This window comes from Cnephaeus nilssonii (genome assembly GCF_951640355.1).
Source record: "Cnephaeus nilssonii genome assembly, chromosome: 19".
Taxonomy (NCBI): Eukaryota; Metazoa; Chordata; class Mammalia; order Chiroptera; family Vespertilionidae; genus Cnephaeus; species Cnephaeus nilssonii.
Genome location: NC_137090.1, coordinates 13,440,756 through 13,468,516, shown reverse-complemented (window position 1 = coordinate 13,468,516; position 27,761 = coordinate 13,440,756). Strand labels below are relative to the sequence as shown.

The 27,761-nt window shown below is 44.4% G+C and overlaps 2 protein-coding genes and 1 pseudogene across 5 annotated transcripts in view; 2 read left to right on the top strand and 1 right to left on the bottom strand.

Annotated features, from left to right (window-relative positions):
- Window positions 1-299: 299 nt before the first annotated feature.
- Window positions 300-10,929, top strand: HEATR9 (HEAT repeat containing 9; the record flags this gene model as incomplete). The annotated part of the gene is made up of 15 exons (XM_079798653.1): window positions 300-387; window positions 1,373-1,422; window positions 3,062-3,243; window positions 3,489-3,618; window positions 3,825-3,881; window positions 4,054-4,110; window positions 4,732-4,819; window positions 5,173-5,303; window positions 6,643-6,825; window positions 7,169-7,261; window positions 7,368-7,487; window positions 8,555-8,628; window positions 9,093-9,144; window positions 10,260-10,346; window positions 10,570-10,929. The coding sequence occupies 15 exons, from the start codon at window positions 300-302 to the stop codon at window positions 10,927-10,929; spliced, it is 1,752 nt and encodes a 583-aa protein (XP_079654779.1).
- Window positions 10,930-15,355: 4,426 nt separating this feature from the next.
- The window catches only part of TAF15 (TATA-box binding protein associated factor 15), a gene marked incomplete at its 3' end in the record, with an annotated part of 35,885 nt that continues 23,479 nt past the window's right edge, over window positions 15,356-27,761 (bottom strand). Inside the window, exons 8-17 of one of the 3 annotated variants that reach the window (XM_079798257.1) lie at window positions 27,035-27,069; window positions 26,390-26,422; window positions 24,855-24,964; window positions 22,062-22,191; window positions 18,922-19,014; window positions 18,197-18,278; window positions 17,992-18,080; window positions 17,756-17,872; window positions 17,305-17,671; window positions 15,357-15,871 (exon numbers count right to left, since the gene is read on the bottom strand). In XM_079798257.1, the coding sequence (XP_079654383.1) occupies window positions 15,832-15,871; window positions 17,305-17,671; window positions 17,756-17,872; window positions 17,992-18,080; window positions 18,197-18,278; window positions 18,922-19,014; window positions 22,062-22,191; window positions 24,855-24,964; window positions 26,390-26,422; window positions 27,035-27,069 (1,096 nt within the window). Of the gene's footprint in view, window positions 15,872-17,300; window positions 17,873-17,991; window positions 18,081-18,196; window positions 18,279-18,921; window positions 19,015-22,061; window positions 22,192-24,854; window positions 24,965-26,389; window positions 26,423-27,034; window positions 27,070-27,761 lie in introns of those variants that run through there. The other 2 variants (XM_079798255.1, XM_079798256.1) reach the window with 2 other exon arrangements.
- LOC307115189 (calmodulin-like) lies at window positions 19,022-22,049 on the top strand (annotated as a pseudogene). Its single transcript has one exon. The product of its transcript is annotated as a calmodulin-like (transcript).

Sequence of the window (27,761 nt, the reverse complement as noted above, 5' to 3'; positions counted from 1 at the left end):
AATGAATGCATAAATACTAGTAAGTGGAACAACAAATCGATGTTTCTCTTTCTCCCTTTCTCTCTCTCTCAAAATCAATCAATAATTCTTTTTTAAGAATGGAACTGGAGCATTCTAGTTACCTAGGAGACCTGGTTGCTCAGCACTTGGAAGCTTCCATTTCCAGAAGCCCAGACGTCTCACTAGTTCCTTTTGTGCAGAAGACAGGTCTCCCTGAGCTGTGTCTCCACAACTCCAAAGGCCCTGTATTCTTCTACCACCACCACCCTGCCCTCTGGCCCCACCAGGAGAATAAAAAGATGGCCTATGAAAAATCAATCGATTTCTTTGAAATCGCCAGGTCAATGTTCGAGTACCCATGGCTGGAATATCCAAACAGGACCAAAGGTGAGGCTGGAATGGAGAGGAACAGAATCAGGGGCAAGGGCCTGAAAAGGAAAGCCCCCTGGCTCCCCTCCCAGGCAGGGGTCTGAGTGAGTTCAGCAAATCCATGGGGTGGGTCAGGGAAAGCCCATGGACACTTGGATGGCTCCCCACAGCTGGCAAGGTAAGTCTCCAGGGTCTTCTAAAGTGGGACATCTTGTGTTTCCCAGGGTCTGCTCCCACACCTGCACCCTGGCTCTCTACCTAACACTCACTCCTGCAAATCTTTGCACAAGTTGTTCCCCGAGCCTAATGCTCCTCCCCTTATCTATCTGGCTAACTTCTACTTGGACTGAAGACTCAGCTTGTGCAGAGTCTCTGGGTAAACAAGCACTGAGCCAGGTTAAGGGTCCCTCATCTGTACCACCTGTGCTTTCACCTGTCTTCACATTGGTTTCCCTTTGTTAATCACTAATAACAGTCTGTCTCACCAGCTGGTCCAGTGGCTCTCAAAGTGTGGTCCCAGGACCAGCAGTATCAGCATCTCATTAGAAATGCAAACTCTCAGGCTGAATCAATCCTCTTAGGGCAGTGGTCGGCAAACTCATTAGTCAACAGAGCCAAAGATCAACAGTACAAAGATTGAAATTTCTTTTGAGAGCCAAATTTTTTAAACTTAAACTTCTTCTAAAATAGACTCACCCAGGCCGTGGTATTTTGTGGAAGAGCCACACTCAAGGGGCCAAAGAGCCGCATGTGGCTCGCGAGCCACAGTTTGCCGACCACGGCTCTAGGGAATTGCTCTAACAAACTCTCCAGGTGATTCTAATGCACACTCCAGTTTGAAAAACACTGGCCAGGAAAGCATGAGACCCTTGTGGACAGGAATAACACCTTATTTACCTCCCTGGTGCCTAGTACTCCTGTTCACTAAATGCTGAGTAAATGAATGCCTGAATGGATGATTCCTTAACCCACCTTTGTGACTGCTGTCTCATTTGTACCACAGAACTCAAAAAGGCCTCCGTACCTGTTTACCTCCCTTTGTCCTGCCACCAGGTAAGACCCCTAACTTTTGCCACCCTGGGAGCTTTGTTGAATAGGAGGGGCAGGAGACTGTCCCTTCCCTTTAAAGTCGGTTCACAGAACCCCAACACTCACCCTTGGGCATGTTAAAAGTTCCCTTGAATAATTCCAATACGCAGCCAAGGTTGAGAACTTTCTCTGGTCCCACCTCTGAGCTGAGCTGAGTAACTGAGGGCAGAGAAGAATTTGTCAATAATTCTTGGATACATCACTTTCCTTCTATGAGCCTCAGAAGCCTCCTCTGTCACAGACCAACCCTTGCCCAGCACCCTTTGTGGAACTGCTGTGAGGTGCCATCTGCAAGGCCTGGGCTACGCAATCAGCGCTGAATGATGAGTCATTTTTATTAATTAATACAGAGATCCTCATAAAACACAGAGCACCCAATTAAATTTGAATTTCACATAAACAATGAAATATGTATGTGTGTGTGTGTGTATCTATATATATAAAAAGCCAGTGGTCCTAACACTGTAACGACCAAACGAGCAGCGGCTCTCGCGGTGGACCGGGTGGGGCACGAGCTACTAGTGGCAGAGAGCTATGAGCAGTGGAGGGCGGTGTGCAAGCTACAAGCGGTGATGGGTGGGGCGGCCAGTGAGGCAAGCAGAAGCGAGCTACTCATGCTGGGCCTCTAGTGTATGTGTATGTGTGTATATATATATATATATATATATATATATATATATATATATTCTAGGAGATATATATATATATATATACACACACACACACACACACACACACACACACACATATATACACAGTATATATCCTATATAATAAAAGCCTAATATGCTAAGTGTCAGGTCAACCGGTCAGCCATTCAACCAATCAAAGCTTAATATGCTAATGATATGCTAAGGCCACTCAACCACTCGCTATGATGTGCACTGACCACCCGGGGTCGGGGGGACACTCCGACAGATAGGTTAGCTTGCTGCTGGGGTCCAGCTGACTGGGACTGAGCAAGATGGGCCGCAGTCCCTCCTGGGCTGGCCAACCTCCCACATCCCTCCCCAGCCCCGATGGTGCACCAGTAGGGTTCCTCAGCCTGGCCTGCACCCTCTCGCAGTCCAGGCTGAGGGACCTGCCCCCCCCCCACCCCCTGAGTGCACAAATTTTATGCACCGAGCCTCTTGTGTGTGTGTGTGTGTGTGTGTGTCTATATATATATATATATATATATATATATATATATATATAGACACACACACACACACACACACTAGTGCAGTGGTCGGCAAACCATGGCTCGTGAGCCACATGCAGCTCTTTGGCCCCTTGAGTGTTCTAACGCCACTTCTTCAAAATAGACTCGCCCAGGCCGAAAACCGACTTCTGCGCATGGGCCACGAAGTTTCAATCGCACTGTACATGTGCGCCCACACGTGGTATTTTGTGGAAGAGCCACACTCAAGGGGCCAAAGAGCCGCATGTGGCTCGTGAGCCGCGGTTTGCTGACCACTGTACTAGTATACACACACACACACATACATATATACAGTATATAGCATTCATTACCTGAAATCCAAGTTTAACTGAATATCCTGTTATTTGATTGCTGTTTACTAACTCTGCAACTGCTCTGCCATCCCCCCTGTTCTCCCAGACACCAAAGGAAGAGTTCCCCCCAAGTCCCGAGTGCTGGAGGCAGCACCCAGCCAAGCCAAACGCGGCACCATACTGCTACTTCGAGAAGCCTGAGCTGTACACACACTGGCACACCCTGTATGATCATCAGCAGGAACGGATGGCCCAGAAGATGTTGCAGAAAATGAGAGATCAACCTAGGTGTGATGGACGGCTATTCTCCACACCATGTGCACCTTCTAGGAGAGAGGATGAAAGGGTGTGGTGGGGCAGGGAGTGGAGCGAGTCAGCCTACAGATGCCAGAGAAGACCTCAGGGGAGAAGGAGGCCCATCTGTCGTCCTCTGGTCCATCTCTAAGCTGGGCTGAGAACCAGGGGCGGAGGAAAATGTGTGAAGCGGGGAGGGAACAAGGGGGCCAAGGCTGCCTGTGCAATCGCTCACACAGATACCACTTCAAAGAGGGAAGTGCCATCCAGAAAGTCCATCTCCCCATGATCAAGTTGACTACAAAATACCAGAAGGAACCCAAGACTTTACACCCTATGGAGGACCCCTTAAAGTGGCAAAGATTAAAGGTTAGGGACCCTGGTGGGAGGGAGGATAGAGAGACTCCCTTCCTGTGGATGCCCTTACCTTGAGCTCACACCGTCCTTCAGCCCTCAATCCCATAATGGAGGACAAGGAGGAAAAGGGATTGGATTGGATGAGCTTCTTTCAGTTTGGAGTTTTACAACTATATTTATTCCTCTCCTCCTTTCCACTGGCTCCTTTGGAAGGGCAGGAACTCACAAAAAGCCTGAAATCTCCCAGAGAGGATGAGCAATACTATGCAGCACAGGTGAGAAGTTGCAAGGGTGGAGGTAGGAGTTGGCTGAGTTGAAGAGGAGAAAGATGCTTGAGGTGGGGGTTGGGTGCTGTTCCAAGAACCGAATCCAGCTGTGTACAGAGAATGGTAACTCCTGGGGTGGTATCCAAGGTCTCTTCCCTGTCCTCTACTCCTCTTCCTGCAGGCTCTGGGGTGTCTGGGCATCAGTGACGAGTCTATCATAGAGGCACTACTGCAGGTGGTAAGTCTGGGGCTGCACCGAGTTCAAGAGAGGAGGGAGCAGGGCATGAGGTGTGTAGAACATGGGCACAGACAAGGCTCACAAGGATGGTGGGTCAGATCTAGCAAAGAGCCACTAGGGTGCAGCATATGCCAGCTCATGCCCTTTAAAGGGCAGCTTGATCTAAAAGGATGGGGGAGGTGGGATCTGAAGAGCCCTTTTGTCTAAGAAGACACTCAACTGAAAAACTAAGAAAGAACTGAGACTGAGTTCATTCTTTCCCTTAACTGAATCAATGCCTCATATTTTATGCCCATTTATTATGGAGAGCGTGCATCCTTCTACATAATCTCATTTAAATCTTACAATACTAGGAATAGGTGGTAGTATCTGCATTTTCCTAATGAGAAAATGGAAACTCGGAGAGGCCAAGTGACTTGCCCAAGGCCACATGGCGACTAGATCCCAGATAGGTATTTGAACAAGTCTTACTCCAAGTTGCGTTCCTTCCATTGCACCTTCCTGGCTGTACTCTGTGTTTGAGTACAGACAGGTCACTCTCTAGGCCTCAGTTTAATCTCATTTTTACAAAATGAGATTAAGCTGAGATTCTTAAAGCTCTGACATCCCATCACCTTATAGCCTGTTTCCACCACCTGCCTCTTAAATCAGGTCGAAACTGGTCCAGAGAGAGTGAAGTATGAGGCCTATAGAACCCTGGCCATCCTGGGTAAGTATATCCTCTCCCTGGCTGGGGAGTTGAGAGGTGAGGCAGCGCAGCCACCCTCCCATCTGGGTAAGGACAGAAGGGTAGTGCAGTATATGCCGGTACTAACCTAGCACTGGGCAGTGTCTGGGAACTCTCCTAGGTACTGTTGGGCAGAGAGAGAGAGGTGAAGTGAAAAGGGAGATTGGAATTGCGCTTGCGCTCAGCCAGCTGCTCTGGTGTCCTGGGAAGACGGGCAACATCTTGGGACCTAGTACTTGGAACTTATGTCTTGAGGGCACAGTGGAGTCCAATGGATCCTGGCAGAGAGGAGCAGCCCGAGGCTCTGCCCTGACCTCAGGACCCTCCCTGTCTAGGTTGCCTGAATAAGGATGTGATCCAGGCTCTCATCAAGCAGTTGAAGGAGCCAAATGAGGAGCAAAGGATGGATACTCTGAGGGGACTACGTGTAGCTCTGAACTTCTGGGCTGCTATCCCCAAAGACAAGGTGATTGGGAAGAGATCAGTAATTGAGGCAAGGTAGGGCAAGGTAATTGATGGTGTTGGCTGGGGGTTAGGTCAGGGAGAAGGTAACCTAGCTCCTGATTTTGATGAGAAGGCATTGTCCTGTGGAGTTTCCTGAATAGACGCACTGGCGTAGCCACTTACCAGTTACAACCTACTTTTGCCCCCCCTGTGTATAGCAAGAACAGACCACTTTCCAAGTTTTGCTGGAAAGGATTGTAGTTGGCACCAGGGGTGGATTCTAGAAAAAGAAAAATAACGTTTCTAGTCTGAGGGATAATAATTCATTAGTTAGAAAACTGGTCAATTTGAAGAGAGTGGGAAGAGTTGTGCGGCAATGTTCTCGAGTAGGTGAGAAGAAATGAGCTCTCTAACACACAGGGGGACAGACTGACTGGAGATAAGGTGGTTTGGTCTACAGTACAAGTGGAAAGGAAGAACATATGGGTGCAGGTGGGAAGTTGGATAAAAGTGGTGGTATCTCTGGAACTTGTACTTGCTCAGTAAAGTAGGAAGCAAGATCATTAGCTGAGTGGAAATGGAGGAAGAAAGTGTTAGAGGTACCAGAGGAAAGGGTGTGAAGTAGAGGGTGGGAAAGAGAATTGCCTGGAGAAAAGCAGTATGATCAGTAGGCAGCATTAGGAATCTACATGAGGTTTGTGTTCATATGTCTAAAGCAAGATCAATCATTGTGACTGTGTTTTTCTCCAGGAAGTACAGGCACAGAGCAAGTAGAGAGTTGAATACAATGAACCAAGAAAAGGTAAAGGAGTTGAGGCAGGAAAGTAATTATAGCAGGACCATAGAATTTAAGCTGCGTAAAGAGGGATGAAGGTGAGGAGCAATGAAATCGTGCTTAATGATGATTAGTCCTTGTGGAGTCCAACTGTTAACATCAAGAGGTGAGCTGGAAAGATAGGTGGTGATGGTCAGAATGGGAACCGTGAAATGTAGAAATAGTAGTAATAAGTAATGATAAAGTCTTTGTGGGAATTAGTAGCTGACATAGAGTGGAGTACAAGGTTATTGGAGGGGAGGAGCTGGATCAGTGACATGTATATATTTTTAAATGCTGGGAATTAGACAGCTGAAGTGTTAAGAGAGTACCACTGACCCATTCAGAAGATAAAGTCTTAGAGAAATGATAGGATGTGACCTAGGAGCAAGTAGACGACAGCAAAAACAAGAAGTGGATAAAATAATCTGATAACATGAGATTCATTTTAGGGAGAATGGTCTGGAAGCAGCAAAGAATTGCCCTCTTGACAAAGCCTGGCTGAGAACATAGTCCCGGCCCATTTCGCCTCCTGTCTTCCTCTCAGAGGACTCACATCGGGGACGAAGGGACGCTGGCGTCTGTGCTGCAGATGCTGATGCAGAAGTCACCGAATGAAGCAGCCGTGGAGGCAGCCCTGTGTTTGGGTTTCCTGAGACCCTGCAGCAACACAGCCCGAGACTTCTTGCTGCAGTGCCTATGCCACGGGTCCATGTCCCAGAGGATGAAGGTGTGCGGGGCAGGAGGCTGGATGCCTGGGAAGGACGGGGGAAACAGAGGCTAGTGCTGACTTCCATGGGGGTCTGGACCCTGTCATCCTCATCCCAGGGCAAAACAGCTTCAGCAGGGAGTACTGCAGGTCTTCTGTGTGTGAATGTGTATGCACGGGTATGGGGTCATGTGGACCGGCATATACATGAGTCTGTGCACATCTGATTTGTATTCATTTATGTATGTGCACACTCAAGAGGCAGGGCTCCACCTATTCCCCACAAGTTCTAGACTCAGCCCTCAAGTCGGCCTGGCCATCCAGATGCTTCTTGGACCCCACCCACCCTGCCTGCCCCCCATAGACACTTAGGATGCTGGTCAAGATGATGCGTGTACACTCAGCCGAGGTCATCAGGGCCGTCCTAGACCAGCTGTGCTCTTCTTGTGTCCTTGAGGTGAGTCTAGGGCTGCCTAGTACCCTTCCTTCTCCAGCACTAGGACAGGGTTGGGGGATGGATGAGAGGGAGTCTATCCTTCATGGCTCCCCACCCCTGCCCTCAGCACCGCTTTGAGGCCACCCAGATGCTCAAGACCATCGGGCTGGAACAGATCCAGGCACAGGAACTGGAGGGACTCACATTTGAGCTACTCAGGAGGAAGATATTCAATGAACCCTTCCTCGTGAGACCAAAGCTCCAGGGCCCAGGCAGCCCAAAGCTGTCTCTCTCCCTTCTCAGACCTCCCCTGTCTTGGTTCCCACCACACTGCCCCCCAAGGAATCACATTCACTCTAACCCACTCCATTTCCCTAATGCAGCCCATTTTCAAGCCACCTTGCCTTTGCACAGACAAAATGCCCCAGTCATCCCTCTCCCCTCTGCAAGGTCACACTGGTAAGTAACTCCTGTCTCCTTCTGCCTACTCAAATATGACAGCTCCTTCAAGACCAGGCTAAGCACCACATCCTATGGGAAGCTTTCCCAGATCACCACAAAGAGCATCAGCTCTGCCCTCCAATGTCCCATTGCTTTTACCTTTACAACAGCTTATACAAAACTAGTCACACAACTTTTATCTAAAGACATTTTCCTAAAATGTAAATCAGGTTGTGCCTTACCTGTGCATAAAACTTTTCAATAGCTCCCCACTGCCCTCAGAATGGTTTACTGTCCTTCACCGCCCAGCCTGCTTACGCCTCCAGCTTCACCTCAACCACTCAACTCCTCAGAACCACACACCAACTATGCTTAGGATGACCCTACCCTGATTTATACCTGTGATCCCAGTGTAACTACTCAGAGTGTCCCATGTTGAAGAGTCACAGTGTAGTCACCTTGATAAACTGAACTATTTTCTGTTCTCTAAACACTCTGCTCTCTCTCTTGCCTCCAGGCTCTTATACATGTCCTCCCCCGCACCCACACCTAGGAAATCACCCTCCCCCAGCCCTCTGCCTGGTTAACTCCCACTCACCCTTTCAGGTTTCAGTTAAGGCATCACCTCCTCCAGGAAATCTTCCTGGTGCCCAGACTAAGTTAGGAGACCTTCCTATGTGCACCCTACCCTTAGATCAGTTGTAACACTTATCACAGTAATGTAACTGCTTACTCACCTGTCTGCTTCCCCCATCAGACCTTCCCTCAGGGAAGGGATATGCAACAAACTAAGCATTCAACAAAGGTTTGTGAAGCACTGAAGGGTACGCCCCAGCATTCCTTCTCTCTTGTCCCATCTTCATCCCTCTTCAGGCTATGAGGCAGGCTGTGGCAGAAACTGTGGAAGAGCTCAAGATGAAGCCCATGATGATGAACTTGGTGGAGGAGTGAGTGGCTTAGACTGGGAGCTGCCAGGGCCAAATCCTAGGAGGTGGGAATGGGGCAGAGAAGCAGAGAGAGCTAAGAACTTGCTGCCAGTTCTCAGCTCTCACTTGCCTTTGCCCCTGGCCAAGTCACTTTTTGACCCCTGGACTTTCCTTCTACTGTAAAAAGAGACGGATTATACCTACCACTCAGGCTTGCTATAAAGCTCAAATTAAGATGAGGACATGAATGGGACTTGTAAAAGGTAAAGTTCTGAACAGATATATCTGTCACTCAGCACCTCCTCAGTATCTCCTTTTCCCCTCCCAGCCTCTTCTGACCCAAGAAACAAGAGGAAAAAAATTAATGAAATTAGCATCACTCATCAGCCTTATGCCCAACTCACTCTGGGCTATAACAAGAAACAATCAGCCTTCTTCCCTTCCTGCTTAACTGAACCACCACACACTTTCTCCCTTCTACACAGGCAACTAATGAACCCACAAGCCACTTCACGCCAGGAAGCAGTCATCTCTTTGGTAAGGCCAGTTTTGCTTCTTTGATCAGATGTGTTGATGGCAAGGGCAATAGGCAACTGAGCAGTTACTGAAAGGGAAAAAAGGCTGTAAAGTTCCGGGTTGTTCACTTGTTTATTTTACAACTAGGGGCCCAGTGCACGAATTTGTGCACCTTGAAAGGAACTGTGGGCCGTGAGGCTGCAGTGGGAACAAGGGCGGGTCTTGGCCCATCCTCTGTGCCCCTGCCGGGCCCTTCCTGCCGCAGCCCCACTCCCGCTGCCGCCACCGCCGACCCCACGCACTGACAGCGCCAGCCCTGCTTGCACCCACTCACAGCGTGGAGCAACTGGGGCCAGCGCCAGCAGCGGGTGCAAGCAGGGCCGGTGCTGTCAGCGGGTGTGAGCAGTGGCTGCTGCCCCAATTGCCCTTCAGGAGCAGGGAGAGGTGGAGAAGCCCTCAGGGGCGATCGGGGCTGGCAGCCGCTTACACCCGCTGACGGCCCTGAGCCATCAGGACTGGTGCTGGCAGCAGGTGCAAGCAGCAGCTCTGGCACTGGGTGTGAGTGGGGCTGGTGCCAGCAGCAGGTGCGAGCGCCAGGCGGGACCACAGTGCAAGGGAGCAAAGAATTTTCAGTAACCACCAGAGGCTCACCCCGATGATAGCAACCAGCACCCTGCCTAGGTCTGGCAGCCCCACTCACCTGCTCCACCATCCTGCCACGCTCTGCCACCTGCTGCCCCTGGTGGTCAGTGCACATCATAGTGACTGGTTGTTGGTTGTTCCACTGTTTGGTCTATTTGCATATTAGGATTTTATATATATATATAGATTCCAGCCCTACCAGGAGTTCAGAGTAACCTTTTCTTCAGGATTAGAGGACAGTGGGTTAAGGGATAAGGGACAGGAGATGGATGTAAGAGAATTAGATATTAGAGAAACTTTCTGAACTCTTCCTGGTGAATAATGTGCAATGGAACCTAATGCAGTGGCCCCAAAAGGCAAGGAAAGGGATACCTCAGCTGGAAAGCCATTATCTCCCACTCTCCAGGCCACAGAGCCATCACAAGGGGACTGGAATTGACAAGGGAATCTTCCTGGGGCTGATTACTTAGGCACTCTCCTGCTGCCTCTACCAGGGCGTCCTGGGGATCCGCAGCCCACAAGTGTTCCACTTGCTCCTGGACATGCTAGATACAGAAAACAGCCAGTCTGTAAAGAAGAGTGTAAGGCATTCCTACTCTCCTCTTCCTCTTCTAACCCCTCCTCCAAGCCTTTCCCATCTATCCTCACTACTTGCTTTGTCAGGAGGGAGGAGAGGGGAATAAGTCCTCACTTGGGGCCATAGTGCCCTGTGGCTAGAGCTCCCCCTCCCATGGGTAACCCCCTCCACTCCCACCTAGCCTTAGCCTGAAGTGAGCCAGCCACAGAGCCTTTCTTTCAATGCAGCTACAAGAAACATTCACTATTTTGGCCTCAATTGATCCCTGGATCGAACACAAGCTGAAAAACAAGGTTTTCTTTGTATCTGAGTCACCTCCGACCAAGGAGAAGGCAGAGCCTACAAGGTTCAGAAAAGAGAATGAGAAGCTAGAAGAGTTAAATATCCGAGACTTTCGACTTGCACGGCTGAGCCCCTTGTTTGTTGCAAAGGCCAGTGCCTCATCAGACCAACAGGAGAAGCTGAGGGCCCAGAAAAGGTTTACCCGTTACCTCACCTCTGCCTTCACCTCCTGTTCCCCTAAACCACTAAAACCAAAGTCACAGGCCACAGGGCCTTGGACACCAGAAATCAGGAAACAGCTTTAGATCCTTGCCCAAACCTCCAAATAGGTCCGTTCTTTGGGCCTAGCCCTCACTTCCATGAAGATGCTTCTCAGGCTCCCCTGAGAAAATGTCTATACTTACCCTCGATGAATAAATGAATGTCACTTTACCTATGCTGTTCCCTTCATCAGAGGCTTCACTGAAACACAGGTCTCCTCACGCTGGGTTGAAGGGACACGGAGGACAGAACCAAAGCTATTCTGGATGACCGGCCTGCCTCCCTAAACCAAGCCCTTGTCTATAACCAGAACTTAATAACAAAGCTAGAGTAAAGCTTTTGCCCCCAGAGGGGGGCGGGGGAAGGACTGCTGAAGGGAAAATAGGAGAAAATCCTGTAAGCATGGCTCTTGGACTATTTCCTCTTATTTACTTGCCCAAACCCCCACCACTCTCTCAGTGGAGATCATTAGGCTGTAGTCAAGACCAACCACACTCTGCTCTCTCTTCTCCTACGCCTACTTTCTACCCAGCTCAGGGCCATTTCTTTGGCAGGCCCTATTTATCCTTCCAAACTGCTTTAGTTCCTCCTTGTTTACCGGAGGCTTCAGTTTCCCTTTGCCAGTAGGACCTGCCACACCAATCCCAACCAATTATGTCCACCCTCAAGAAAAAAGAAAAAAAAAGTCTAGACTTTGCAATCAGATCATCTGAAATCTAGGAACCACCATTTACTTGATCATAGACTTCATCATTTTCTTCATTTTGGAGTGAAACTCAGATATCCTTGTCTTTAAAAACTTGCTAATTCCACCCTGGGTCCAGGCGAGGCCACGCACCCCTGGATCTGGGTGAGGCCGCACACCCCTGGGTCTGGGTGAGGCTGGGTCCCGGGTCCGGGTGAGGCCGCGCACCCCTGGGTCCGAGTGAGGCTGGGTCCTGGGTCCGGGTGAGGCCGTGCCCCTGGGTCCAGGAGAGGCCACGCGCTCCTGGGTCCAGGAGAGGCCACGCGCTCCTGGGTTCGGGTGAGGCTGGGTCCTGGGTCCGGGTGAGGCCGTGCCCCTGGGTCCAGGAGAGGCCGTTCGCCCCTGGGTCCAGGTGAGGCTGCGCGCCCCCGGGTCCGGGAGAGGCCACGCGCCCCTGGGTCCGGGTGAGGCCACGCGCCCCTGGATCTGGGTGAAGCTGGATCCCGGATCCGGGTGAGACCGTGCGCCCCTGGGTCCGGGTGTAGCTGGATCCCGGGTCCGGGTGAGGCCGTGCGCCCCTGGATCCAGGTGAGGCTGGGTCCCGGGTCTGGGTGAGGCCGCGCCCCTGGGTCCAGGCGAGACCAAACCAGAGGGAGTCGGACCTGTATTACCACCATTTATCCACCATCCAGAGCTGAAAAGTCAGTGCCGACATGTACACATAAGGAACTGGTGGACATTGAAATTGGGTCTCAAAAGAACTGTTGGTCCAGAAAGAAACTTACTACAGACTGATTCATTTGCCTGTCAGCATAACTATTATTGCTCGTCACACATTCGGTTCTTACAAGTATATTTCTAGTAACACATGATCTCACTCATCTAGGGGAAATGATGAACAACATAGACTGATGAACAAGAACAGACCCAGAAACAAGGAGGCATCGATCGGACTGTCGGGCCTCAGAGGGAGGGTAGGGGAGGGTGGGGGCAGGGGGGAAGAGATCAACCAAAGGACTTGTGTTCATGCATACAAGCCTAACCAATGGTTAAGGACAACAGGGGGGTGGGGGCATCCGTGGGGAGGGGTGGGGGATGGGAATGGGGGGATGAGGACAAATATGTGACACCTTAATCAATAAAGAAAAAAAAAATAAAGAAAAAAAATAAAAAAACTTGCTAATTCCAGTATACAGCTGGGATAAAGAACCACTATTATAGACAGCCTTATTTTAATCATATCCACTTTCATCTTAATGACTCTCAAATCTGCATCTGTAATAGATTCATTCATTTGGTCAATATTCACTAAGTCCCTAACATGTGCCTCAGACTGTTCTAGGCACTGGGTAGAACAGTGGACAACAGACAAGGTTCCCTACTCTTCTGGAGCTCATATTCTAATTGAGAGAGAAGTTTATACCCACAAAAAGATAATTTCAAATACTGAAAAGTACTGTGAAGACTTAAGAGGTGATGTGAAAGTAACTAGGAGAGGCAGTACTTTATTTAAAGTTTTTTTTTTTTTATTAATTTCAGAGGGAGAAAGGGATAGAAACACCCATGAAAAGATCAGCTGCCTCCTGCACGCCACACACTGGGGATCAAGCCCTCAACCTGGGCATGTGCCCTGACTGGGAATCAAACCATGACCTACCTCCTAGTTCATAGGTTGACACTCAACCACTGAGCCATGCCAGTCAGGTAGAGAGAGAGGCCGTTTTTTAGATAAAAGCCAAGGAAGACCTCAAATTTGACCCTAGTTGTAGTGAAAAGGAGTCAGCCACATGACTATCAGAGGAACGAGAATTCTAGACTATATATAAAATATTGAAGCAGAAGCATATCTGATACCATCAAGGATTATGACCAATGTGCTCAAAGCAAGGTAAGTCTGGATGTTATATAATGAAGTTGAAGAGGTAGACAGGCCAGATCCTATAGGGCTTTTTAAGCCAGGGTAAGGAATTCGTTGCCTACTTGCAACAAAGTCATTGAAAGGGTTTTAAAGAGGCATGACATATGGTCTGATTTACATCATTACAATACCACTTGGCTGCTGTATGAAAAAATCGATTTTAGAGGGGCAAGACTGGGGGGACCTAATAATGGGCAATTGCAATTGTCCAGAAAAGAGATGGCTGTAGCTCATACTAGGAATGTAACCAAGACTATAAAGATGGTTTCAGGATATATTTTGGAGGTATAATTAAAAGGAACTGCAGGTACAGAATGAATGAGAGAAAGCAAATATAAGCTCTAAAGTTTTTTACCTGATCTGATCTAGGTGGACAGTGAGGACATTTACTGAGATGGAAAAGACTAGAAAGAGAGAAACGGACTTGGAGAGGGAGATCAAAAGTTTTGTTCAATCCTGGAGGAGTTGCCAAGAAAAATCAAATTTATTTAGTATATCCTAGTAGAGAGGTCAAGTAGGCAGCTGGGTATAAACCAGAGTTAAGGGGAGAGGTCAGAACTGAAGACATAAATTTGGTAGTCATCACTGTATTAGGTGGTATTTAAAGCAATAACCTGAATGAGTTTGCCCAGAATAAAAGTGAGTGTAAATAAAAAAGAGAACAGAGATCAGAACATGCCAAGGAACTTTCAACATGCAAAAACCAAGTAGGAAGTTAGCAAAAACTAAAGTCAGTATACAACAGTATCAGGGAAGTGTAGTTTTCTGAGCTGCAGATTTGCACATCCAGATGTCTACTGGATGTCTCTACTTGTAATTTTGAGTGCCCCAAACTCAACATACCTAAAACAATTCATTCCCACCGTGTTCCCACATCTGTTCCTTATTCAGCGTTTCCCATTTCAATAAATACCTATCCAATTGCCCATGCCAGTAACCTTACTCTTCCCTCCCAACTATTTCTTAAATGTAGCCAAATCCTGTCAAATTTCCCTCATTATTTCTCAAATCTATTTAGTTATGTCCTCCTCATCCAGTCAATATCTGAGCTCAGACCAGTATTTCTCACTGGCTTACCATTGTCTCCTGTTCAGCTTCTTCACTTTCAGCCATTATCGTCTTTCAGTAGATACCTAACTCAGGTCAGGACACTCCCCTGGTTAAAATCTTTTGACTCCCTATTTGAAGGCAGGGGAGAAACTGAAATGCAAGGACCTTATGGTAAAGCTTGTTTACCTCTCCAGTCTTATCTTTCGCAAGCCTATCTTTGAACTTCTCCCTCACAATGCACTACTTACACTTCTCAAGCCAGCGTCTATTCCTCAATCTCTTCATTCCTCTAATCTATTTGTTGATGTCATTAATTTTCTGCTGGGAACACCATTTCCTCAACCCAGCCTCATTACTTGGCCAATTCCTACTCTTCCCTCAAGACTCACCAAATCTTCCTGATCCCATGACTGAATTAAGTGTCCTTCAAATCAGCCCTCAAAAGCATCTTGCATTTATTCTTATTGGAGCACTTATCTGTATATTGTGTTTGCTTGATGGGCACATATCCAGCATTTGGTATAGTGCCTGTCCCAGACTCTTGGTAAGGGTAGAAGAAATAGTTTTTAATGAATACCAAATAACACACCATGTACGCTATTGAATCGTTACTCTTCTTACCTAGCCCTTAGACCTCCATATTCCCAGCATCTAGAACAATGCCCTAAATAAATGGTTCTAAATTATAAACTGGAACTCTCAAAATCACCTGGTGAGCTTGACATAAAGGTTCCTAACTCCTTCCCCACACCCCCACCAAGTTCTGATCCAACACACCTGAGATGAGGCTTAGGTAATCTAATTTTGACAACTCCCTCAGGTGATTCTGATGTGCAGTCATTCTTTAGAAACTGCTATTCTAAACAGAGTAGAAGCTCAATAAATACTGTTGAAAGTAACATTTTAATTTAATGAAGTAGGCTCCATTTACTAATTCTTCAGGGTTAGAATCTGCTGTAACTGAATCCTGAGTGTGACAGAACAATGCACTAATATACAAAAATCCACAAAACAAGAAGCCTTTATTGCAGTATTATAAAACACTTTCCATTTTGGCAATATTTTACAACGCACTTATCTTCAAGGGTTGGAAAGGAGAAAGTTGGAAACTAAAGGGGAAAATTCCAATAGACATTACTAAAAGAAAACTGTCCCAGCCCTCCCACCCAAATAAAATTCTAAATGTCACTTAATTTCACTACCCAAGAAGAGGCCACCAGGAAAGCAGCAGGCAAAACTCTGGCAATTTCACTATGGATCATGTCAGAGACAAAGGAACATTCAAAACAGTCATCAGTATGGTCGGTTGCGCTGATCATTTCTGTAGTCATTTCTAGGAATGAAAAATAAAGAGCCAGATTAAATTCTAATTTTCTACCAAAGGGGCATATCAAATACCTCTTCAGGGTGCTGGTGACTGGTATCAGCTTGACAATTTCTGCAAGGATAGCACCATGCCTGATTTCTCTACTCCTAGAGGATGCGTAATAAATATCTTATCAGCTTTAAGATCCTAAAAGCAGCTTTACTATCACCAACTTATTAAAATTTTCCATCTAGAATAAGGACTCCAAACCACTGTGGTATTTTCAGGAGGCCAGTGGAAACATATCCTCCGGTGAGGATTAAAACAAATAAATTTTAAAAACCATATCTATTTTTAAAAAAGAATAAACTGTTTCACAATTGTAACTCTACCTTTGCCCACCCTGTATATACAGACATTTTTATAGGATTTGCCACACAGTGAGAAGTATTCAATAAATGATAATTACTAAGAGCAAACAATTACACAGTACTTACTATGGGCCAGCAACTGTTATAACAGTTAATCTAAATCCATGAAGGAAGTATTATTAGCCCCACTGTACACATCAGAGTACTGATGCTCCACAGGGTTAAGTAACTTGCCGCAAGTCACACAGCTATAAAGTGGTGAAGACAAGACTTAAACCCAAGCAGTCTGTCTCTAAACTCTGTGCTCTTAACCACATGCTATACTAAGTCTCACTACCTATACTCCCTCTGGCATTCAAATGCTTATAATAACTAAAAGTTATTTAATATCACTGGTCATTCCATTTTTTCTGCCTCTACACCATTCATTGTGCAGTATGCAACACACTCCCAGCAGTGCCATCAGTGATTTTCATCTGGAAAAGGTATTACCAGAACTGCCAGAAAAACAACTGTAGGGTATATATAGCACACGTGATTTGAAAAAGCATACCCCCACCACTGAGATTAAGAATTCCTAATTTAGCCAAAGCCGGTTTGGCTCAGTGGATAGAGCGTCGGCCTGCGGACTGAAAAGTCCCAGGTTCGATTCCGGTCAAGGGCATGTATCTTGGTTGCGGGCACGTCCCCAGTAGGGGGTGTGCAGGAGGCAGCTGATAGATGTTTCTCTCTCATCGATGTTTCTAACTCTCTATCTCTCTCCCTTTCTCTCTGTAAAAAATCAATAAAATATATATATTTTTAAAAAGAATTCTTAATTTACACAGTTTCAAAATACCACTCAATCTCATTACCTTTAGCTATGGGAATGAATAATACACACATACACATACAAATATAAGGAATTTTGAGTAAGAATTTCCAAAACAATAAATTTTAGAAACTGCTAAGGAGGGAACTAAATATCTTCTCCATCCTTACTGGCAGAATTGTCAATGGGAAATTCAAGTGCCAAAACACTGGACAATAAAAAACCTTAAAATCTAGGAGCAGTGAGGTAAAAACTATGTACTATGTTCTAATACTCACCTTCCTCCCATTTTGCCTCCATAGCCACCTCGGTCTCCTCCATAGCTGCCACCACTCCGATCTCCTCCGTAGCCTCCACTTCGGTCTCCACCATAGCCACCGCCACAACCACGGTCTCCTCCGTAGCCCCCCCCACTTCGGTCTCCACCGTAGCCTCCTCGGTCCCCACCATAGCCTCCTCGGTCCCCACCGTAGCCTCCACGGTCCCCACCGTAGCCTCCTCGGTCCCCACCGTAGCCTCCTCGGTCCCCACCGTAGCCGCCTCGGTCCCCACCGTAGCCGCCTCGGTCTCCTCCATAGCCGCCTCGGTCTCCTCCATAGCCGCCTCGGTCTCCTCCATAGCCGCCTCGGTCTCCTCCATAGCCGCCTCCTCTGTCCCCACCATAACCACCCCCACTTCTATCTCCACCATAGCCACCCCCACTTCTGTCTCCTCCATAGCCACCCCCACTTCGGTCTCCTCCATAGCCACCCCCACTTCTGTCTCCACCATAGCCACCTCGGTCTCCACCTCTGCCCCCACGACCTCTATAGCCCCTCTCTCCACCGTAGCCTCTTCCCCGGAAATCTGCAAGGTAGAAATAGAAACCAGTGAGGTCAGCAAAATAATGTAAAGCTTCCTTAGTGCTAGTCAGAAGACAAACACCATGTAGATGCTAATAAGGCTGACCCAAAGAGCTAACCTACCTCCTCCTGAGGGACGAGAGTCCTCTGGTCTGGGCTCATTGCACTGATTGCAGGAGTTCCTTCGAGCAAAGTTCATATTTCCACATGACCTGAGAAGGAAGGAAAATAAAAGGTTCAATAGCTTCCAATGGATTCAGAACTCCCACCTGCAGCTTCCAACCTCAATTCTAACTTCTACTCCTACCAAAGTAAATGGAATACTTACGGATTAGGGCAAACCCAGTCCCCACTTTTGGGGTCTCCACCTCTCCCCTGAAAGCCTCCACGGCCTCTATATCCTCCACGGCCTGAGGAATATAGGGGAGGAAGAGGGAAAAATCAGCAGCAGACCTTAACTAAGCAGAGAAAAAGCACCAGATGAAAGAACTAACAGCAAGTACCTACCATGAACTGGATAGCCCCACACCCTTGTGGTAGGCCTCCATGATTCTTTAATTTGAGGCAGGAAACATGAGAAAGACCCCAGGCACACTTTATAGTGTCAATAATGCACTTAAAACTTTTCTGTAATACCCTCCTTAGTTTGAGAATCTCAATGATAAAGGTTAAGTGAAAAGACATATTCCAAATTTAAGGAATTAGACCCAACAGAAATAACAAGCTAGCAGTAACTGTATCAGGGAACTTACAAACTGGTCAAATTAAGTACCTAATTAGGTGTCATTTAAATGACTGCCTCCTGATTTCAGGGTTAATAACAAACTGCTATACAGCTTTCCAAAGGGATATTTACAACCTTCTCCCACTATTCTCTTAGGTACTATATTACATCTTATTTACCTAGTCTCCTATTTAGTATCCACTCTCACCTTAAAACAGAAGGAAAAAGACTAAGGGAGAGAAAGAGGTGTAGCAAGTTCTCACAATAGGTCAGAACATACACTCAAATTCAAACCCTTTGTACAATACAGTAAGCAACAAGTATCTTACCTCGCCGCCCACCTCCACTTCCACCTCCCCTCATAAATTCAGGTCTTCTGGTAGCAAAGGACACTTTAATGATGTTGCCATGAAATTCTTTCCCTAAGAAGAAAGAAAATGGTTTTGAAGAAATGCTACTCTACATCTGCATTTCTCAACAACTGTAAACTGTCTTGGGTAATTTCAATTTCAGAGGAATAAGTGACACGTCCTCACAGAAATTCAAGCACACTAGTGTTCCCAAACAGTCAGTGCTAAGACATGACATAATCTATTGAATAGAGCAGATCGGTCACTGGGAGAGTCATTTATTACTAAGCAAAAAATAAAATAAAAATCTATTTTTACATGAGCAATGTGTATAGTTTGCTATTGTTTTTTTAAAAGGAATGTGTGTGTGCGTATACACACATGCATAAGTGTGCACATGTACTTATGTATGTACACATATGCTTGTATATACACTGCCTATTTTACTTCAGACTCAATAGGGGACAAGAGACCACTGATGGGGGAAGGGGTAGTCAAAGGTAGAAAGGAAACTCATTTTTTACTATATACTCTTGGTACTGTTTGACATTTTTTTTACCATATGCAAGTAATATCTTTAAAAATAATGTGTGCATATGTGATACATACATGCACTACACACAAATTCTGCTGCCCTAGGCCTTAAAGATAGAAATTAATCTTTTTACCTTATATTAAATAAGAGAACTGACATACACAGAAAAGATGCCCAAAGATTCATAAAATAGCTTTAAATCCAAGAGCCTTGGCTCCCTGAACAAAGCCCTAATCAACTTTCCACAATGTCAGATGGTATGACATGCACTTTGACATAGGAAGCAATTCAAGGATCAGTATTTTTAAAGCTGTAAAAAGACCTGGTAAGAGATGAACTATAGACTTACAATTTAAGAGGTTCATAGACCCTGTGGGCAAATGGCACAATAATTTTTAAACATATCATGAGCAAAAGAAATTGCTTTATGATTCACAGAAACTGTAAAAAAGCAGAAGTGAGGAAAAATGGACCCAGCCTTCAAGAGCAAGGTGTTGGGGGCCTGATGGATTAGTATAAAAACATAAAGAATATGGAGGCAAGAAGACATAGGGTATCACAATCTCATCTTGAAAGAAGTAAAGAAGTAAAATTATGTTTTGAAAAACACAGGGGAATTTATAATATGAGGAAATGACTATGTTAAAATGTTAAGTAAAAAAAACACGACGTCGGAGTAGAGCGGGCACGCTGAGTGATTGTGTGGTGGCATCTCAGAGATCAGAGCACTTGCAGCATGGCTGACCAACTGACTAAAGAGCAGATTGCAGAATTCAAGGAAGCTTTTTCACTATTTGACACAATGTGATGGAACTATAACAAAGAAATTGGGAACTGTAATGAGGCCTCTTGGGCAGAACCTCACAGAAGCAGAGTTACAGGACATGATTAATGAAGTGGATGCTGATGGTAATGGCACAACTGACTTCCCAGAATTTCTGACAGTGATGGCAAGAAAAATGAAAGACATAGACAGTGAAGGAGAAATTAGAGAAGAATTCCATGCGTTTGATAAAGATGACACTTGCTATATTAGTGCAGCAGAGCTTTGTCATGTGATGACAAACCTTGGAGAGAAGTTAGCAGTTGAAGTTGATGAAATCTGGGGAGCAGCAATTGATAGTGATGGTCAAGTAAACTATGAAGAGTTTGTACAAATGATGACAGCAAATCAATTTTAGAAAATTGATTAAGGGCTTACTCTGGATATATCTACGCCCTTCTGCACATCTAAACTTAGATGGAGTTGGTCAAATGAGGAGACATCTGGGTTATGCCTTTTTTTTTTTTAATGTATTTTTATTGATTTCAGAGAGGAAGGGAAAGGGAGAGTGACATAGAAACATCAATGATGAAAGAGAATCATTTATCGGCTGCCTCCTGCACACCCCCTACGGGGCGCGGGGGGTCGGGGGGAGGATCGAGCCTGCAACCCGGGCATGTATCCTTGACCGGAATTGAACCCAGGACCCTACAGTCCCCAGGCCAACACTCTATCCACTGAGCCAAACCAGCTAGAGCGTTATGCCTTTTTTAAAGTCGTTTTCTTTAGGAACTGTCAGCATGTTGTTGAAGCATGGAGTTACAACTGTGTGTGGACTATGGACAGTCAACAATATATACCTAAAAGTTGCACAACTGCAAAACAGGTGTATTATCCAGGTACTCAGACACTATTTTTTTGCACTGCTGATCCTGTACCAGAAACACTTTATTTCATTGTTACTTGCTTTTTAAACTTTGTTTAGCCACTTAAAATATGTTTACGGCACAATATGCCTCAAATCCATTCCAATTTGTATATTTGTTTTCCAATAAAAAAACTTTACACGCCCCCACCCCCCAAAAAAAGAACAAGACAAAATTACATGTGTAATATAATGATAAACTACTTTTAAAATACATTAAAAAAAACTGGAAAGTTAGTAAGAAATATTATTAGCAGTTATCTGAGAACTATGATTGCTTTCTTCTACTTTCCATAGTTTATTTTCAGTGGGAAAAAGTCTTATTATTTCTTCTAAGTATGCCTTAATTAACTTTGTATTTGAAAGAAAATTAATCTAAATTTTAAAAGAATATAGTGTCAACCAGGCCAAACCTCTACATCTATAACAGGGTGGCCTCAAAGCTTAAGGCATGATATAAGGAAATATTCTAGACAAAAACAAGGAGAAAACTCATCTCATTTCTAAGGGTATGTAAAATATCTGGCCTGTATTCTTAATAAATAAAATTAGCTATAAAAGTAAACAGGAAGTCCTGGCCGATTTGGCTCAGTGGATAGAGCGTCACCCTGCTGACTGAAGAGTCCCAGGTTCAATTCTGGTCAATGGCACATGCCTGGGTCGCAGGCTTGATTCCCAGTAGGGGGCGTGCAGGAGGCAGTCGATCAATGATTCTCTCATCATTGATGTTTCTATTTCTCTCTCCCTCTCCCTTCCTCTCTGAAATCAATAAAAATATATTAAAAAGAAAAAAAGTAAACAGGAAAATAACCACTGTCTACCAGAACATATTTTGACTTCAACACTAGGAAACATTTATCCAAATGGCATGTTGAAATTATATGAATGAGGTATACCATCAAACCAGTCAATGGCTGCCTTAGCTGAAGGAGGGTCATCAAATGACACTGTCGCCTCCCCTTTTGGCTTCCCTGTGTCCTTGTCTGTGTACAGATTTATCATTGGTTTTCCAGTCTTCTTATTTGTCTGAGGAACAAACAAGTTGGTGTTAGTATTTTAAGAAAAAGTGATCAGGAACCTATCATTTATTATTTTTAAGGAATTCATACACCTCACTCTTCAGATTCAGATATAAGACTAAAGCTCACAAAATACTATGTACCTTTTATAAAAATGAAGTTATCTCTAGTTGTAAAAAAGAAAATACTCTAAGACACATTAAGTGAAAACCAAACTAAAAATAATACATAGTATACTGTTTTATCTATGTAGAATTTCTTTGAACCCCCTCAAGCCCTGTCCCAAAAAAGTAAATATTGCTTCATGTAAATGTATACCTTGTAAAACAAATTAAAAAGACCAGGAAGAATGTTCACTAAGCAAATCAATACATCACCACTAAGATTACAAAACAGATTTGGCTAGGATGGGAGTGGAAGACAAAGGAGAATTTTTACTTAACCAGAATTGTGAATTTTTTACATATTTCATGTGTAATTAATTCCTTCAGAAGTTTTAACTTCCAAAGAAGAGGGAAAAATAATAAGTTATCCCAAAACAAGACAACTGCCAACTGATTTCAAGCAAATGCTACAATCTACTAACACTGCTCTAAAGGATGCTTTCTAGTTGAGAGATGAAAATATTTGCATGAAACAAATAGCGTACAACACACTGAAGTAAACAATAAAGTTATAAAACATTATATATTGGGCTAATATATATCACAGACATGAAATACCAAAGTAAAAATCCTATCTAATAAAAGGGTAATAAGCAAATTGACCATCACTCCAACACATAAGATGGCCACCCCCATGTGGTCAAAGATGGCTGCCCCCATGTGGACACAAGATGGCCGCCACAAGATGGTCGGCAAGGGAGGGCAGTTGTGGGCGTATCAGGCCAGCAAGGGAGGGCAGTTGGGAGGGACCCAGGCCTGCAGGGAAGGGCAGTTGGGAGGAACCAGGCCTGCAGGGGAGAGCAGTTTGGGGAGGACCAGGCCTGCAAGGGAGGGAAGTTGGGGGCTATCAGGACTGCAGGGGAGGGCAGTTAGGAGTGACCGGGCCAGCAGAGGAGGGCAGTTGGGGGTGACCAGGCCTGCAGGGGAGGGCAGTTAGGGGCGACCAGGCTGGCAAGGGAGAGCAGTTAGGAGTGACCAGGCTGGCAGGCGAGGGCAGTTAGGGGTGACCAGGCCTGCAGGGGAAGGCAGTTAGGGGCAAATGGGCCGGGAGGGGAGCAGTTTGGTGTCGATCGGGCTGGCAGAGGAGTGGTTAGGGGGTGATCAGGCTGGCAGGCAGAAGTGGTTAGGGGCAATCAGGCAGGCAGGCAGGCGAGTGGTTGGGAGCCAGCAGTCCTGGATTGTGAGAGGGCAGTTGGACATCCCTCGAGGGGTCCCAGATTGGAGAGGGTGCAGGCTGGGCTGAGGGACACATAATGCCCCCCCGCCCCACCCCCCAAGCACGAATTTCGTGTACCAGGCCTCTAGTGTTTTATAACAACTTGAGTTTGCATTTATTTGTATTTCAGAATCTATAAAATGTTCTCACAATCTCATTTGGTTCTCACAATTTTAGGTGCTAGTCAGACTGTTTATATTTTATTTTTTTTAAATATGTTTTTATTGATTTTAGAGAGAGAGGGAGGGAGAAGGATAGAGAGATAGAAACATTGATGAGAGTGGAACATCATCAATCTGCTGCCTCCTGAATGTCCCCTCCTGGGATCAAGCCCACAACCAGGGCATGTGCCCTGACAGGGAATCACACCAGTGATATTTCTCTTTCTCTCTCTCTCTCTCTCTTTATAGTTTGACTTTTTTTTCTTTTTACAAACCCTTGTGTCGAGGGCTGACTTTCAATAGATCGCAGCGAGGGAGCTGCTCTGCTAAGTACAAAACCCAGACCCAGAAGCAGGTCATCTACAAATGGTTTAGGGCCAGCACACCAGTGATCTCTTGATGGGTGGGTCGATGCTCAACCACTCAGACACACCTGCTGGGCCAGAGACTATTTTCAGAGCCCTAAGATTAAAAGCTAAAGCTGTGAAAGGCTGTGGGAAGGTAAACACAAGCAAGGAATAAAATCTTAATGTATTTAGCAAATGCCTGCATACAATGGTGAGCATGTACATCAATGAATTTTAAGAGACAAGGCTAGCCCTGGCCCTGGCCCTGGGCGGGTAGCTTAATTGGTTAGAGCGTCGTCTGATACACCAAGGTTTCGGGTTCAATCCCTAGTTGGGGGACATACAAGAATAAACCAGTATTACCATAAATAAATGGAACAACAAAGTGATGTTTCTCTCCCTCTCTCTCTCTCTCTTAAATCAATAAATAAAAATTTTATTAAAAGAGCCAAGCCAAAACCGGTTTGGCTCAGTGGATAGAGCGTCGGTCTGCGGACTGAGGGGTCCCAGGTTCGATTCGGGTCGGGGGCATGTACATTGGTTGCGGGCACATGCCCGGTGGGGGGTGTGCAGGAGGCAGCTGGTCGATGTTTCTCTCTCATCGATGTTTCTGGCTCTCTATCCCTCTCCCTTCCTCTCTGTGGAAAATCAATAAAATATATTTAAAAAAAAAAGAGAGCCAAGCCTTACTAGAGTATAGGCTTATTATGTAATCTATGTATTTTAACCAGAATATGTTAATGACTGTGAGATTTTTAACATAAGCCATACTTTTCACTCACCTTGATAATTCCTATCTGTTTAAAGAACTCCCCCACTTGATCTGTTGACACACCCTCCCCAAGTCCTTGCACAAAGATTGTGTTGTTATCTGAATTATCAGATTCTGAATCTAAGAGGAAAAAAAATTATGGTTAATTTTACATAGTCCTTGGTTTTACTACATCCTGCTTAGTAATCAAGAACAATAATTTATTGTCCAATATTCAACTGTTTCTATGACCAAAAGGAAAAAGTATCAATGTAAGAAAAACCTTATATAAAACATGCAAAGTGTTCACATTCATTATTTGGTCAATTCTTACAACTAAACTTAAGGTAAAGTGGATCAAGTCCACACACTATGTAAATTACCTAAGACCAATTAAGAGAGATCTAAAAAAAAAGAGAGAGATCTTACAAATCTGACTCTTTAGGTTCAGATACAGGACTAACGCTCATGAAGAGATGAAGAAAATTTATAAATTTGCACTCCTTTCTTTGAAGAGCTTTAATTCTTTATGGCTAATCAATACTTTTAATGATCTCCAGTGGAAAAGCCCCCAAATCTAGCACTTTGGACCTCCAAGCAAGCTAGGCAGAATTGGTGGTTTCCCCATCCACTGCAAAAAGCTTTGTATAAAGCTTTGTATATACCAGAGGGTAGGGGCACCTTGACACACACCTTACCTTACATGCATACTTTTGGATTAGTACAACAAAGTAAGAAAGATGTAAAAAATTCAGTCCATCAAGGGATAATTCAGAAATTGCCATCCATATAGAATACTTTGGCATCTTAATAAAAACAAAAGTTCTGATTTCAATATATATTAAAATTTTTTGTCTCAAAGATTTTAAATCTCTAAATCATAACTTTCAGGCCTGGCCAGGTAGCTCAGTTAGTTAGAGCATCATCCCAATACGCCAGGGTATAGGTTTAATCCCCAGTAGGGGCACATACAGAAACAACCAATGAATGCATAAATAAGTGGAACAACAAATCAATGTTTCTCTCTCTCTAAAAATCAATCAATAAATATAATTTAAATCATAACTTTCTAAAGGCTCCATGTAGCCTTGGAATTTCATTTAAAAATAAAAAGCCACATGAAATTAGTGACTCGTGCCCAGAGTAAGACAATTCTCTCATGTATGAATTCAGGTTTCTTAGGCCCACTAAGGAGACTACCAATCCAATGTTATTGTTTCATAAGCAAAGCTTTTCTACTTCTAATGATACCAATTCTCTCAAATCTGATTTGTAGTGATTAAAGAAAGAATACTAATTAGCAGTACAAAATCAAATATTTCTTCACAATATAAAAAGCAGAACATAGGAAAGCATAAACATAATTTTTTGCAGCAAACTTTCCAATCAATCTCCCTAAATTTTTCTTTCTGGTATGTCTTTAGAAGTAAAGCTCCCCAGTTCTGGCAGTACTATCAAATTAAATCTTTCTCCTGCACTAACTCCTCCAAACACACCTTTCCCTTGAAAAAAGTGGAAAATTAACATTCTCTTAAAGGCAAAGTTATAAATTATCATAAACCTTACCAGCATCTGGTCTGGGTCCATAATCCCTGTGACCTAAGAAAAAGAAGAGAAAAAGAAAAGAAAAGCTATTTAAGACAACTCATTAGAAACTATTATAAAACAGAAATAATAACCAAGGCATGAAAAGTCAATACTTCCAAAATCCTTGAAACAAGTCAACCATCACAGATTTATAAAGTAAATATATAAATTAAGTTTTATTAAAAGTTTAAGAAATCAAGATGAATGTCAATATGTCCCAAACAACACCTGCAACTTTGGCATTATGCTAATATCACTTTTGTTAAGCTCTGGTTGTGAAGGCTGATTAGAAAACCCTAGTAATTTAAAAACACCATGTCAGCTACCTTTACTTAAAAAATGTACTGTTCAAAATCCAGTGAAGGTCTTATTCATTGGTCACCATAGACTCTTTCATGCAAATTCACTGTGTAGACATCCATTGGACTGAGATCAACTTTGGCTTTTTAATGTTTTCTTTGTTATATATACATGTATATATAGAGAATCTATTTTTTTAAAGCACACAACACACACCAGCCTCAACCGAGTAAGAAAGGGCTTAGACTGCATCTGCGAGATATTGGTGGCTTTTAGATTTATATAGCATTTCCACTGAAACATTTTGGGATACTCAGCACTTACCACCAAAATTTTTGAAGCCACCGCGGTCACCACCACTGCAGAGGAAAAATTGAAGAAATGATTTCTTCCTTAAGTCTCTAATGTGCTGAGCCCTGGGCTCAATCTACACTTAACTGTCACAAGTAGAGCACCTAGGAAAACAGTAGCACCTCTAACTTTCCAGTAAATTCCACTTCATAAACTTCAAAATGTTGTTTTTACCTAAGTGTTTTCCCAATTATCTATTTCCACAAGCGTGTCTTTTCAAGTGTATTACAGAACATATCTATAATATACTTATTTAAAGTCTTCCCAACCCCAAGCCAAAGGGATACTATTCAAATCATAACTTAAAGCTGGAGGCACAGCATGAAGAATGCCAGAGAAACAATCTTTCCAAGGAGATAAAAAATAGAAGAACAACATAAAGCAAGGTTAAGATTTTGACAGCAGAATAGGAGATAAAAATTTTAGTGTATTTTATTCTGATACAAAATAGGTTTTATGAGATGAAGAAAAAGGGGAAGGTAGTTACAGTAATATTCTAAAAACTATGGATGGTGTCAGATGGGTATGAGATTTATCAGAATGATCATTTAGTAAGTTATATAATATCTAATCACTGAGGTGTACACCTGAAACTAATGCAATACTGTATATCAACTGTTAATTGAAAAATAAAAAATGATTTAAAAAATAAGTGCGGAAAAAAAATTTTTTTTAAAATAAAAATAAAAAATAAGAGCGG